Genomic DNA, 12555 nt, shown 5'->3' on the forward strand with positions numbered 1-12555 from the left:
CTTGTTATATATCTCAGGTTTTAAGGTCAATCCAAGTGGGTCTGTTATGCGTGCAACAATGTCCAGAAGATAGACCAAACATGTCTTCTGTAGTTATGATTTTATTGGTCAAAATCTGACCACACGACCACGGCGGCAATGACTCCGTCCCAACCATCCTGCAGAAGTAGCCAACGAACCCGACTTCGTCCGATCATCGCTACTTTCGATATGAGAGTTGAGGCCAAGGCCTCCCTACGACGAGGAAACACCTCCCCGACCCGATCATGATAGAGCATGATCTGCACGAGAAGTTCTCGACTATAAATACTAGGCAAGAGAGCTGAAAGAGGGGTCTTCTTCTCCATTACTAAAACAGCCCGAAAAATGGGAAAAGGGAGAGACTACATTAAAACCTCCCAAGTATTATTTCTGTTCAATCTTCTATTTTTACGACTCTGTCTTTCGATCCAGTATTAATTATGATTGACTATGATTTACCCCTTCATTTCTTTTTGATTGATTTGCTTAAAAAGTGTTTAATAACTTTGAGTCAAACAATGATGTTGGGTAATGAGATTGTACTGTCAGAAGCTAAAGAACCAGGTTTTTTCACAGAAAGAAAGGTACCTGGTCCAGAAAACTCAGGACCGCAGGCAGGAAATTCAAATAATGAAGTCACAATCACATCATTAGATCCTCGATAGAGTATGAACAAGATAACTATTTTGACTTGTGTGCTGTTGAACAGTAATTTTCTGAAATAACTTAGAACTTTGATTCTTGAGAAATACTGTAGTATCTAAAACTAAAGATCAAACTGAATATTTCCTTGAAGACGTTATCTACTTATGGATGAAATATTTTTTTTATTTCTATGGTTCTTTGATACAAAGATCAAATTGAATTTGTTTCTTACTACACAAAACTTCTAAAGATGCAGATTTGATCAAACTTAACCTAACCTATAGCCGGATTTCCAACTACACACTTTTCCTTTGCGGGAGTCCTATTAACCCTGGACTATTTCTAAATAGTATTAGTATCACCCTGAAATACACGCGCCTGACACATGTATTTCCCACTAAAATCATTTTTTTTCTTGTTTTTTCCCATCTACTTCTTTTTCCAACTCACTTTTTGAATTTTTTAAAATTCTTTTTCCCTTTTCACACATCCCACCTTCTCTCATCCCCAAATCCACAAGTGAAGCAACAAACCTTTTTGGTTGAAGAAGTAGATTGAAAAATGGTGAGCTCCTAGAAAATTTTCTGGCAATCAACAATCAACAACTAAAATCCGTCTTCCTTGTTCTCTCTTTTATTTAAATTTGATTAATTAAAAGAATAGGACACCCCCGCCCCCTCACTACCTGAAGTAGTGAAAGGCCGAAGTCTCCAATCAGGAAACGACGAGCATGGCAAGAATTTTTTTTGCAACTAACAATCAAAGCCCTTCTTCTTGTTCAGTCTTTTGTAGGCTTCTTCTGGGTTTAATCGAAAATTGATCTTGGGGCGAGATTTTTTTCATTCCTTTCTGTGAGAAGAAATTGCAATTGAAAGTTTAAAAGTGGTGAGTGAAGAGATTAGAAATAACAGTAATCCTCTATAAAGTGTAGTGAAATATGGAGAGGAAAGAATTAAATCTTCGACTCGATCTCGCCGGAAAATATGAAGAATGTCGGAGCTAATTTGCGGCCAGTCTATAAGTAACAAAGCTGGAGGGAAGAAAAGAAAAAGAAAAACAATAGAAAAGAAAAATTAGAAAATTATATATTTTATAAAAATAAAATTTCTGCATTCTCTCTCTTTCTCACTCTCCCAAGGAGAGTGGCATACACTCTCTTCTGCCACATCAGCACCAAGTATCACCCTGAACTAATTTAAGGGGGTAATAGGCTCCCCGCATAGATAAAGGTCGGGGGAGGAGGGGGGGGTACTTATGCATTTTTCCTATATGTTTCTTATAAAACAAAACTTCTAAAGATGTAATTTGTTTTCCAAAACTATTAGCTATAACAAGTTTTATGGCTTGCGTTGACCTATAGATGCACCGGTCTGTAGGTGTGAAATAATAGTAGGGGAAGTTTTAAAAAGTGGACGGGCTAGACCTAAAATCACATGAAAGGAGGTTGTCTCGAAATACCTACAAATCCTTGGAACTAATATAGGACTCAATGGAAGAGAAAATCCATTTAGTTTTAGACTTGGTAGAAAATTCTATTATTATTATTATTATTATTATTATTATTATTACTACTACTATATATATATATATATATATATATTATATATATATATATATATATATATATTTTACCTGTACGTTTTTATATTGATAATGCTGATGATGTATTGTGCTAAATAAAAGAAATGAATTCATATGGACGACCCCAACTTTGAATTGTAGTAGTTGTTGTTGTTATAATTAGAAATGACAGAATAGCTTTGTAGACACTTGTACTAGTATAATTTTGTCATCCTGGTCCCTTTACTCTACAAAGTTTCAACCGGACACTTGAACTCATGTGTGACGACCCAAAGGGTCATCACCGGATTTCTCTCTTTTCCGTGCTTCCGAGGCCTTTAAAACCTCGCTTTTAGTTGCCTCGATTTGCGTGCGCAGTCCGGGCGCGAAGCCGGAAAGCTTTTATGTTGAAATATGTGAACTTTGTGAAAAATTTGAAGAATTTTGATATTAATATTGCTAAAGTTGACTTTGGTCAACATTTTTGGTAAACGGACCCGGACCCGTGATTAGGCGGTCCCAGAGAGTCCGTAGAAAAATATGGGACTCGGGCATATGCCCGGAGTCGAATTTCGAGGTTGAGAGCCCGAGAAATGAATTTTTCTGTGAAATTATTTTTCTGAAATTATTAAGGAAAATGGAAATGAAAATTGATCAAAAGACTATGGTATCGGGCTCGTATTTTAGTTCCGACGCCCGGTAAATATGTGTTAAGCGCTTCCTGTAAAGTTTGGTCGAAATCGGATGTCATTTGACGTGTTTCGGACCTAAATATCTAAAATTTGAAGTTATGAAGTTTGAAATGAAAATGATGATCTTGATGCTTGGTTCAATGATTTTTGATGTTATTTTGGCGATTTGATCGCCCGGATAAGTTTGTAGGATGTTATTGAGTTAGTGTGTGTGATTGGTTAGGAGCCCCGAGGGCTCGGGAGTGAACGAGAGGTGGTTCGGGGTGTTTTTACACTTAGAAAAATAGCAGATTTTGCTTCAGCTGTTGCAGAGCCCATTTCCTCTTCGCGATCGCGTTCTTCATCCCGAGTTCGCGATGCCTTACTCCCTCTTTCTTCGCGATCGCGTTCCAGCCCCGCATTCGCGTAGGGTTATTTGACCCTGAGGGCTGAGTCTCCTTTTCCCCTTCGCGTTCGCGTTTGTACCCTCGCGATCGCGTAGCTCTACAGAACTCCTTCATCGCGTTCGCGTGAAATCCCACGCGTTCGCATAGAACAGTTCCTGGACCCCAGCAATTTCCTTCTACGCGTTCGCGTCTGTCTCCACGCGATCGCGATAGCTTACCCAGTTTACCCTTCGCGAACGCGGCCCTCTCCCGCGAACGCGAAGGGCAATTTTGCCCAGCGAATTTTTAAGTTAAAAACAGAACAGTAGCTCGGGATTTTCACAAAAATACACGAACTCCTTTCTTTTCCAAGCACTTAGGCGTCCATTGAAGCTCCCTTTCATCAAAACTTCTTGGGTAAGCATTGTTCAACTTGTTTTCTTCAATTTCCTCTATTAATTACTAAATTCCTAGCCCTAAACCTTGAAATCAAAGTAGAAAATGGGGGGTTTTGGGTAGAGTTAGGGCTTTGGGGATTTTGGGTGATTCAACCTCAATTTGGGGTCGAATCTTGAAATAAATTATATATTTGAACTCGTGGGGTTATGGGTGATTGGGTTTTGGTCCGAGCCTCGTGTTTGGACCATGTGGGACCGGTGTCGAATTTTGGTGTTTTTGGAAGAATGATAGGAATTTCATTTCAAGGCTATGGGATTATGTTTTGAGCCCTTATTGATATTATTGAACTAATTATGCCTAGATATCATTGTTTCAGAGTTGGATTGTAGAGGAAATGCGGTATTAGAGAGTTGATCGCTATTCTTAGACCGAGGTAAGTGTTTGTTCTAACTTTGGCTTGAGGGAATAGGATTAGGATGTTATTTGCTACTTGCTAAATGTGGAGTACGGTGTATAGGCATGGTGACGGTTGTCTATGCACCGGAGTCTAGCATGACCGTGAGTCTTAATTGTTTTTAATTCGAATGAAGTGACACAACCTTCTTGTTTAATTGGTAAATTTCATATAATGTGAACGGTTGAGGAAGAATTGTGATTGGTATATTTTGGAGCGTTGGCTCGAACAAGAATGTGATAGTTGAGAAAGAAGTGATTTAAAATAGGATGTGTTGTGATTATTCCCTTACCGGGACGTGTAAACTATTATTATGTACTCTCCCTTGCCGGGATATTTGGGCTGTTAGCTGTACCCTTGCTGGGTTAAAGTGTTATGTTGTCGAATTCCCCTAATGGGGCCTCCTTTACAAAGCCCGACATTTTGAACTATGATATGGGATCGTGTGGCACGCCGTCCACTTATATATTATGAAATGGGATCGTGTGACACGTCGACCACTTATATATTATGAAATGGGATCGTGTGGCACACCGTCCACTTATATATATATCTATTATGAAAGGATCGTGTGGCGCGCCGACCACTTATATATTATGAAATGGGATCGTGTGGAACGCCGTCCACTTATGAATTAAGAAATGGGATCGTGTGGCGCGCCGACCACTTATATATGAGCTATGGTATTGAGATAGTTTCGTTGTTATATCCGTTGATCTGTATTCGTTGTATTTTCCCCGAGCATGCCCCCTTCCCCTTTTTAGTTGATATTCTCTGTTGTTAGCCTTTGTATATATATATACCTGCACAGGTTGTCTTCTTTTGGTAGGTCCTGTCTAGCCTCGTCACTACTTCGCCGGGGTTAGGCCAGGCACTTACTAGCACATGGGGTCGGTTGTGCTGATGCTACACTTTTGTGCTTTTTGCACAGATCATAGCACCGGAGCAGGAGCCTTTGGTCAGCAGTAGGAGCGTTGGGAGCTTACTTCAGTTCGGAGATTTCCGAGGTAGCTTGCTGGCGTCCGCATGGCCCGGAGTCTCTCTTATCTCTGTCTTTAGTTTGATTTCCCTTGTATAGGATCAGACAGTACTGTATTCTTATTCAGACTTTGTTTTTAGCATTCAGTAGAAGTTCGTGAGTTAGTGACACCAGATCTGGGTAGAGGTGTATTTGAATTTCCGCACTTGGTTTCAGTTATTTATGTATCGAGACTTCCGCTTTTATATTAATTGCCTCGTTCTTCTTTATACTGTTAATGATGTTGAGAGAAATGTTAAACTAATTGGCTTGCCTAGCTCCTATTAGTAGGCGCCATCACGACTCCCGAGGGTGGGAAATCCGGGTCGTGACATCATACAAAACATAGCTTTGAAATACCTTCGACCTTTGACCGAGCACATGTGTCAACGAAACATTGAGGTGGACAAAATGTGTGTAATTCACGCCGGGCAGTGAGCGTGAATATGAATATTTTGAATAATACATTATTAAAATATGATGAAAAAACAAATAAAAAGATAAACTCAATAAAGTAAAAAAAAAAAAAAGAACAATGAACAAAAGCAAACACAGGAGACTTATCGTTCTTCCCAGCACCCCATCCCATCTCGTTGGGTTTTTTTTTATTCATTGACGTTACAAAAATATTTGCATAATTAGACATATCGCTTATAAATTAATTATTAAGTAAATTTATATGACGAGAAACATTAGTGAATAACTTGATCGGAGATGATGACTAATCCAAGGTTTTTTATTTTTCTTATACATATCTAGCAAATTTTTTTAATTTGACGAAGCGGTATCTCGTGACACCGCATACAACATAGAGGTGGAACCCGAATTTGAAGTTTATGGATTCCTAACAGTAAAATACTACAGGATATTGTGTTGGAACTCCAGCACACGGAAAAAAAACTAAATTGCTCCTAACAGTGAAATACTAGCTTTAACTTTCAAAATCTGAATATCTGCATCTAGTTATTATTGCATTAAATTTAATAAATTGATGTTGTGTTTTAAAATAACAGATAATGAATGAAAGTGATGCTCCGTTGTGCAATTTTACAGTCCAATTCGTTCACTAACTTAAAAAAGAATATGATAACGGAAGAAAACAAAAACTTCAAGTGACTTAAGCAGTTAGCTATTTACTTGGGTTGAAGCATTAATTTAAGGGGATTTACTCTTTAATAAGCTATACTATAATATTGATAAAAATCATATTTTATTCAAGTGATACAAATAAACTATTTCATGTCAATAACACGTCAATTTTAAATAAAGAGAAAGAAATGAAAGAAAATCTATACGGGGCGGGGCAAAAATTTGGAAAAAGGCCAAACGGGGCAGGGCAGGGCGGGTCCAAATTTTAGTGGGTTAAGGCTTGCCCTTGCCCCGCCCCGCCCCGCCCCGCCCCGCCCCAACTGCCATCTCTAATTTTAGTTCCCCTTCTAAAATTCGATTTCGACAATGGTGTCAGGGAAGATGCAGCTGCTGGTAAAAGAATCTCATAATTTCATTTGGTTTTCTCTTATTTTTCTGTCTTTTCCAATTTTTTATGAGATGTTCTAAATTGTGGTGGTTAAGCATTGTACTTTTCATAGTATTCTGCTAAATAGGCAGTAGACAAAGGGACTGCTTGGATTTTGAGAAATGATAGTAAAAGTAAAAAGAAGAGGAGTGTACTGATGGTGAGGACTGTTTGGGATTTATTTTTGGGGAAAAGGGGATGGATTTGGACTTTTTATAAAAAAATAAATAATATTTTATAATAAATAATGTGTCTAAGGTGGATATGATGTGTCTTTCATGTCAAGCAAGTGAGCAGTAGAGGTGTTTAAAATTTATGTTTTGATCAATTCAAATATCCGGTTGAAACTTTGTGGAGTAGAAATTTATGTTTTGATCGAATTCAAATATCCGGTTGAAACTTTGTGGAGTAGAGGGACCGGAATGACAAAACCAAACTTTCTAATGGCCTATTTTGCCATTAGAAATCACAAATCTATATTAGAAGTTCGCAACAAAAAAGCCCTTGTCATCAAACACGTGAAAACATAGAAAGAGAAAAGGAGAAACAAAAGACTACATCCTTTTTGCTTGATCATCAGCTCCCACTTCCCTCGGCCATGAAAATACTCATCTCCAAGCATAGAACAAAATGAAAGTACACAACAATTATAAGTAAACCCAAAATTGCATTACCTGTTCCAAGTAGCAAAGGAGGTCTTGAGTATCTGCATGATCCTTCTGCAATAAATAGCTAATCGTAAGCATAAATTAAGGCCCCTAACCTCAACTGCCCAAAAATCAGCCATAGGAAAGAGGAAAATAAAGAATAAGAAAAACAAAGAAACTCAATGACATTACCTAGCTCTAGCTTGGCGGCTTCTTCGAGGATGACGATGAGGAACAAGAACATTAGGGTTTAAAATTGGTATTTTGTGGTATCATTGCAAATTCACTAAATTTTCCGACGGAGAAATCAATTCCATAGTATTTGAGTACAACTTAAATGATAGTAAATGTATAATGATGGGCTTTGATTTAGTCCTGGCCCAATATGTGAAAGCAACAAGCATCTAATATTAGTAAACTTTAAAATTCATAGCAAGGATTCACAATCAAGGAAAGAGAAGAAGAAGAAGGGTCAACTCACCTAATTTTGGAACTAATGCTCATCCTAGACTTAATCTAACAAACCTGATGTATACACGAAGTGCTGCTAAGTTCGTTCCTAATTAGATACAACTTATAAAATCTGTATAAATATGTAACTTAATTTACCGGGGATCTAACTGTGTGATGGTAACTTCATTTGTTGTATATTTGGTTGAAGAATAAGCAGAATCAGTAAATTTGCTTCCTGTGAAAAAACCAGGTTCCTTAGCTTGAGGCAAAACGGCGTCATTAGCCAACATCATAACAACTGTAGACATGTCTGGTCTGTCTTCTGGACGTTGTTGTACACATAACAGAGCGACATGAATTAACCGTAGCAATTCAGAAAAATAACACGAATCCGTTAGATGCACTTCAATTAGCTCCAATGTTCTACCTTCTTTATGAAGTCTCCACGCCTGTTAAATAACATAAGCAGTACAGAATCAAGGAACATGTATCAGTAGTTGATGCGTCTTTAATGAATTCAAGTTATATATACTGACAATTAAGATTTTTTGCACTATCAGTGTAGCTTAACCTTGTGATAACATATTAGTTACATTATCACTTGCAATTACCTTACAAGTGGTTTGCATATATAAGTATTTTTTACACCTTTCAATGCACAAAACTTAAATCGTCTTTAATTAACATACAGGTCTTACATGTCCGAGAAGGTTGATATTGCGAGAAAATCCTCTGTTCCTCCTGCCACTGATTATCTCTAGCACCAACACGCCAAAGCTAAATACATCTGATTTAATTGAGAAAACACCATCGAGCACATACTCTGGGGACATGTAGCCACTGCATCACATATTAAACAGTAATAGTGTTAAGACAGAGGATATTATAAATAAGATACTGTAACTGCTAAAAAGTGGTGGTATCAAATTTCTTACTGTGTCCCAACCACATGGTGTGTATTAGCACTAGTCTCATTCCCTATCACACTTCTAGCTATGCCAAAATCCGATATCTTGGGATTCATGTCAGTATCTAGCAGAATGTTACTAGCTTTAAGGTCTCTGTGGATAATTCTTAGCCGAGAATCTTGATGGAGATACAGAAGTCCTCTAGCAATTCCATTGATGATGTTGAAGCGCTTAGGCCAGTTGAGTATCGTGCTCTTCTTTTCATCTGTTAAAAGGTCATCTGTTAGAACACCGAGAATAACATTGTAAGAAAGTGCAGCTAAAACTTGATCAAACTATTAACTTTATTATGTGTACTATTATAGGTTCTTTGAATGAAAAAAACATAGAGGTTCTTTGAGTTAAGCGAGAGTAACCAGACCAAATATGAAGAAATCTAGACTTCTGTTGGTCATGTACTCATAGACCAGCATTTTTTCTTCTCCTCCAACGCAGCAACCTATAAGCTTCACAAGATTTCGATGCTGAAGTTTGGCAATGCAAATAACTTCATTTTTGAACTCATTAACTCCTTGCGAGGAAGACTTTGAGAGCCTCTTTATAGCTATTTCTTGTCCTCCCTCCAGGATTCCCTGTGATGTCATAACATATAGATGGCTAAATAATTCAAAACTGTCATCTGTTTACTCTCAATTATAGTACATATTATTTGCTTAAAGAATGATTCATAAGCTTACAATGTTACCTTGTAAACAGATCCAAATCCACCTTCTCCAAGCTTGTTCTCAGCTGAGAAATTAGAGGTTGCTTTAGTTATAGTTGATAGGGCAAACAGTGGAAGGTCTAGGTCATCTTTCAAATTCAGCTTCCTCTTGTTCTTCTTTGTCCAAGTATACAAACCTATAGTCAAGCCAACCACAGCCACTCCAATAAATAACGACAGATTCAACACAAGTAGTTTTGTTTTCTTCCTCGAGCCTGAAAAAGGAAAAAGAACGTGGAGGGTAAATAAACTAAATGTACATGGAAAAATAAGGTTCCTCAATAGTAACCAAAGCTCCCTACTGGACACATTATGTGAATTTCTAACAAATAGCTAACCGAAAAACAACTAAAGCTGACAATTAGGAAGTTTAGTTGATTCAGCTAATACTCCTTATTGATCAAAATAGTATAAAATTTGTCACACAAAGTTTACCTAACTCTGATGTAGCCATCCTTATGTAAATGTCCTGTCCTCCAGGTAATTCTCGAATGTCAATTAAATCACCATACCAAAGCAAACAGCCACTTCCGCCATTGCGTATATCAAGATTTGAGTATGCCACACAAGAGCAGTTCTTTAAGCAAGCTCGTTTACACACTTGGAGTGTCATACTCACATCAAACCAAGAATACTGTGTATCTGGAAGTTTTATACCAGAGTACCTGAGAAATCCGTCGCCATTCTGGCAATTAAGGGGTGTCCTTCTAACACACCCGCCAGACCAGTTTGTCTCTGCCCAATTTCTTGGATGTTTAGGCACAAACTTGTCTAAGCAACTACATACAGGAGAAAGTATGATGTTGCAACTACCATATGCACCACATGTTCCATAGTTGTCACAGGTATCTGCAGGTGATGCCAAATAAATATCCCATTCGTGTCTCTTCTCATCCCATGTCCAACGCTTAAGCATACCATGATTACTCAAGGTTAATTTGGATATAACATAACTATCCTGTAGCATGAAGCTGTAAAATGCTTTCTTTTCATCAAAATCCAACCTAAATGTATAAATGGGATTTTTTGTTAGTCCTGGTACACCACTCCAGCGAAGACCATTCCATGGTCCGCCACTGAACACCTTAACTTTACCTTTCCTCATGACATCTTGTGGATATCCAGTAGGATCACAATGAAATGTATATTCTCCTGGAGCTGGATCACATTCATTCTTCCATGAGGAGAGGTAAAATTCTTGACCGGTCACAAAGTTCTTACCAAGCTTCATGCCCGGTAAGAGTGTATCTGTAGGATAATCAAAACTCTGCCACATGAAGTTCTCAGGTTCACTATCATTTGCATCTCTTACGATAAGATTCCCCGAATTCAACAACTGCGCAATTGGATTCTTCGTGGCCAAAGGCCTTGACGTATTAGTACACCACATGATTGTATTTGAAGCAGCGAGAAGAGCAAGTCGCCCTGGATCGATGAATTTCAACGTAACACCTGTTGTATTGTTGAGTGGAGTTGCTCTATTGGCAACCCATACCACAGAGTTGTCAGGTAAATCATGCTTATACCATATTCCAACATAAAAATTATTCGTGAAACTACCAGGGGAAAAAAATCCCATTTCAAAGCTTCCATCAGATGAAGTGATGGTTTTCCCATCTGTTAGAAAGTCAGATGACGTGATAGTATCTTTTGCACTAGATATAGAGCATAGGAAGCCACATAATAATATCTGCAATAAGAACTGAAGTATAAGCAGAAAACATTCCATTTGCACCCTTGCTGAAAAATTAGTCTTTGCCTTCCAGTGAGAGTCGAGACCAGTTTTGTCAATATTAATTACCCTATTCTTTTTTAAGTCATCTCTTCACTCTCCTTCAGCCCATTCAGGTACAGAATCATATCGTTTGGAGAGAAGTGAAGACAAATGATCATAGAAAAAGATTGTCAACATAGAGACAAGTGATATCAGCCAAAATCAAATATCCGTGTTAAGACATTAAAGAACTGCGCGCTTTATCACATGCAACCTTATCCAAAGGTTATCAGCAACTACTAAACCAAGCCATCTACCAAGTACTGGTCTCATAAATACAAAAAAAAAAAAAAAAAAAGAAAAAAAGAAGTTGACCGACCCTTTTGGAATTTGGAGTTCAATAAACATATATATCTAGTGGTCATCAAGGCCTTAATTAAGAAGCATAAAACAATTTTAATTACCTGTTAGCTAACTAGCACGTCTCTGTTGTAGGTGCTACATGGGGGCAAATTAAGTGCTGGAGCCTGGAATGTACTATTGATCTTCTTCATATGAATGTGGATATTATTTTCAGTGTAAGTTTGGAAGTTTGTATTGATTGTTGTTGGCTGACCTCAAAAACCGGAGCTTTCGATATTCACAAATAAAGTTTGCATTTATTTTAGGCTTGCCTTCATTTTCAAATGGAGGTTTAGATTATTGAAAACGTTAGATGGTGATGACTTCTTCTTTTTTGTGAAATTCGAGAGATTAGCATCCCAATCTCTACTGATCAAGTGAAAAAATTCAGACGTGAAAACAAAAGAAAATTACTGAAATAAACAAAACAGACCTGATAATAGGCTAGATTTATGTAATTTGGCGATTGTTTATGCCCCAGCTTGATTATGTTTCAATGTCATAGTATAGTTAAATGATGAAAAATGGGCTCTAATTGTGAATTTCATATGTTGCAGGATGAGGAGCTTGTATGAGGCCTTAAAGCTATGATTGGAGCTACATTGAAGCAAGAAAAACCCCTAGGAGCTGAGTACGTGCGAAGACGAGAAAAAGAATCGAGGAAATAAAGACCTGGACTAGCGCCTCCACTAGCGCGACCGTGCTAGTCCAGATGCGGGAGGCAAAATGTTAGTCCACTAGCGCGGCCATTAGCGCGGCCGCGCTTCCACTAGCGCGGCCGCGCTAGTCCCAGTTCCGGAAAGAAAATTTTCAGGGGTAAACTTGGAAGTCTGGGGGTAAATTCACTTAACTTATATAAGGTCAAGCTCGGCCAAGGATTGATTATCAAGGTTTTCATAGTTTAGTGCAAGAAAAAGAGACGCAAGAGGCAAGGAGGAGATTTCAACATCAAGTTCTTCTTTTCTTCCTTTTGTTTTTACGATTTGTGATGAAATTGA

The 12555-nt window shown here is 38.0% G+C and overlaps 1 protein-coding gene across 1 annotated transcript; it reads right to left on the reverse strand.

Annotated features, from left to right (window-relative positions):
• On the reverse strand, nucleotides 7051–11339 carry LOC109231134 (G-type lectin S-receptor-like serine/threonine-protein kinase At4g27290). The gene is made up of 7 exons (XM_019396696.1): nucleotides 9877–11339; nucleotides 9424–9656; nucleotides 9100–9310; nucleotides 8706–8943; nucleotides 8469–8610; nucleotides 7927–8219; nucleotides 7051–7389 (listed from the first exon to the last, which is right to left on the reverse strand). The coding sequence occupies exons 1-7, from the start codon at nucleotides 11168–11170 to the stop codon at nucleotides 7341–7343; spliced, it is 2460 nt and encodes an 819-aa protein (XP_019252241.1). The 5' UTR covers nucleotides 11171–11339; the 3' UTR covers nucleotides 7051–7340.

Source organism: Nicotiana attenuata, chromosome 8 (assembly GCF_001879085.1).
Source record: "Nicotiana attenuata strain UT chromosome 8, NIATTr2, whole genome shotgun sequence".
NCBI classification, from domain to species: Eukaryota; Viridiplantae; Streptophyta; class Magnoliopsida; order Solanales; family Solanaceae; genus Nicotiana; species Nicotiana attenuata.

What these genes read in the sequence shown, in the direction of transcription:
- LOC109231134 (XM_019396696.1), bottom strand. Translation starts at nt 11,170, where the DNA reads ATGGAATGTTTTCTGCTTATACTTCAGTTCTTATTGCAGATATTATTA. An exon ending in GATGGCTACATCAGAGTTAG is followed by an intron (nt 9,657 to 9,876) that starts GTAAACTTTGTG and finishes TTCCTTTTTCAG; the next exon opens with GCTCGAGGAAGAAAACAAAA. An exon ending in GATTTGGATCTGTTTACAAG is followed by an intron (nt 9,311 to 9,423) that starts GTAACATTGTAA and finishes ATGACATCACAG; the next exon opens with GGAATCCTGGAGGGAGGACA.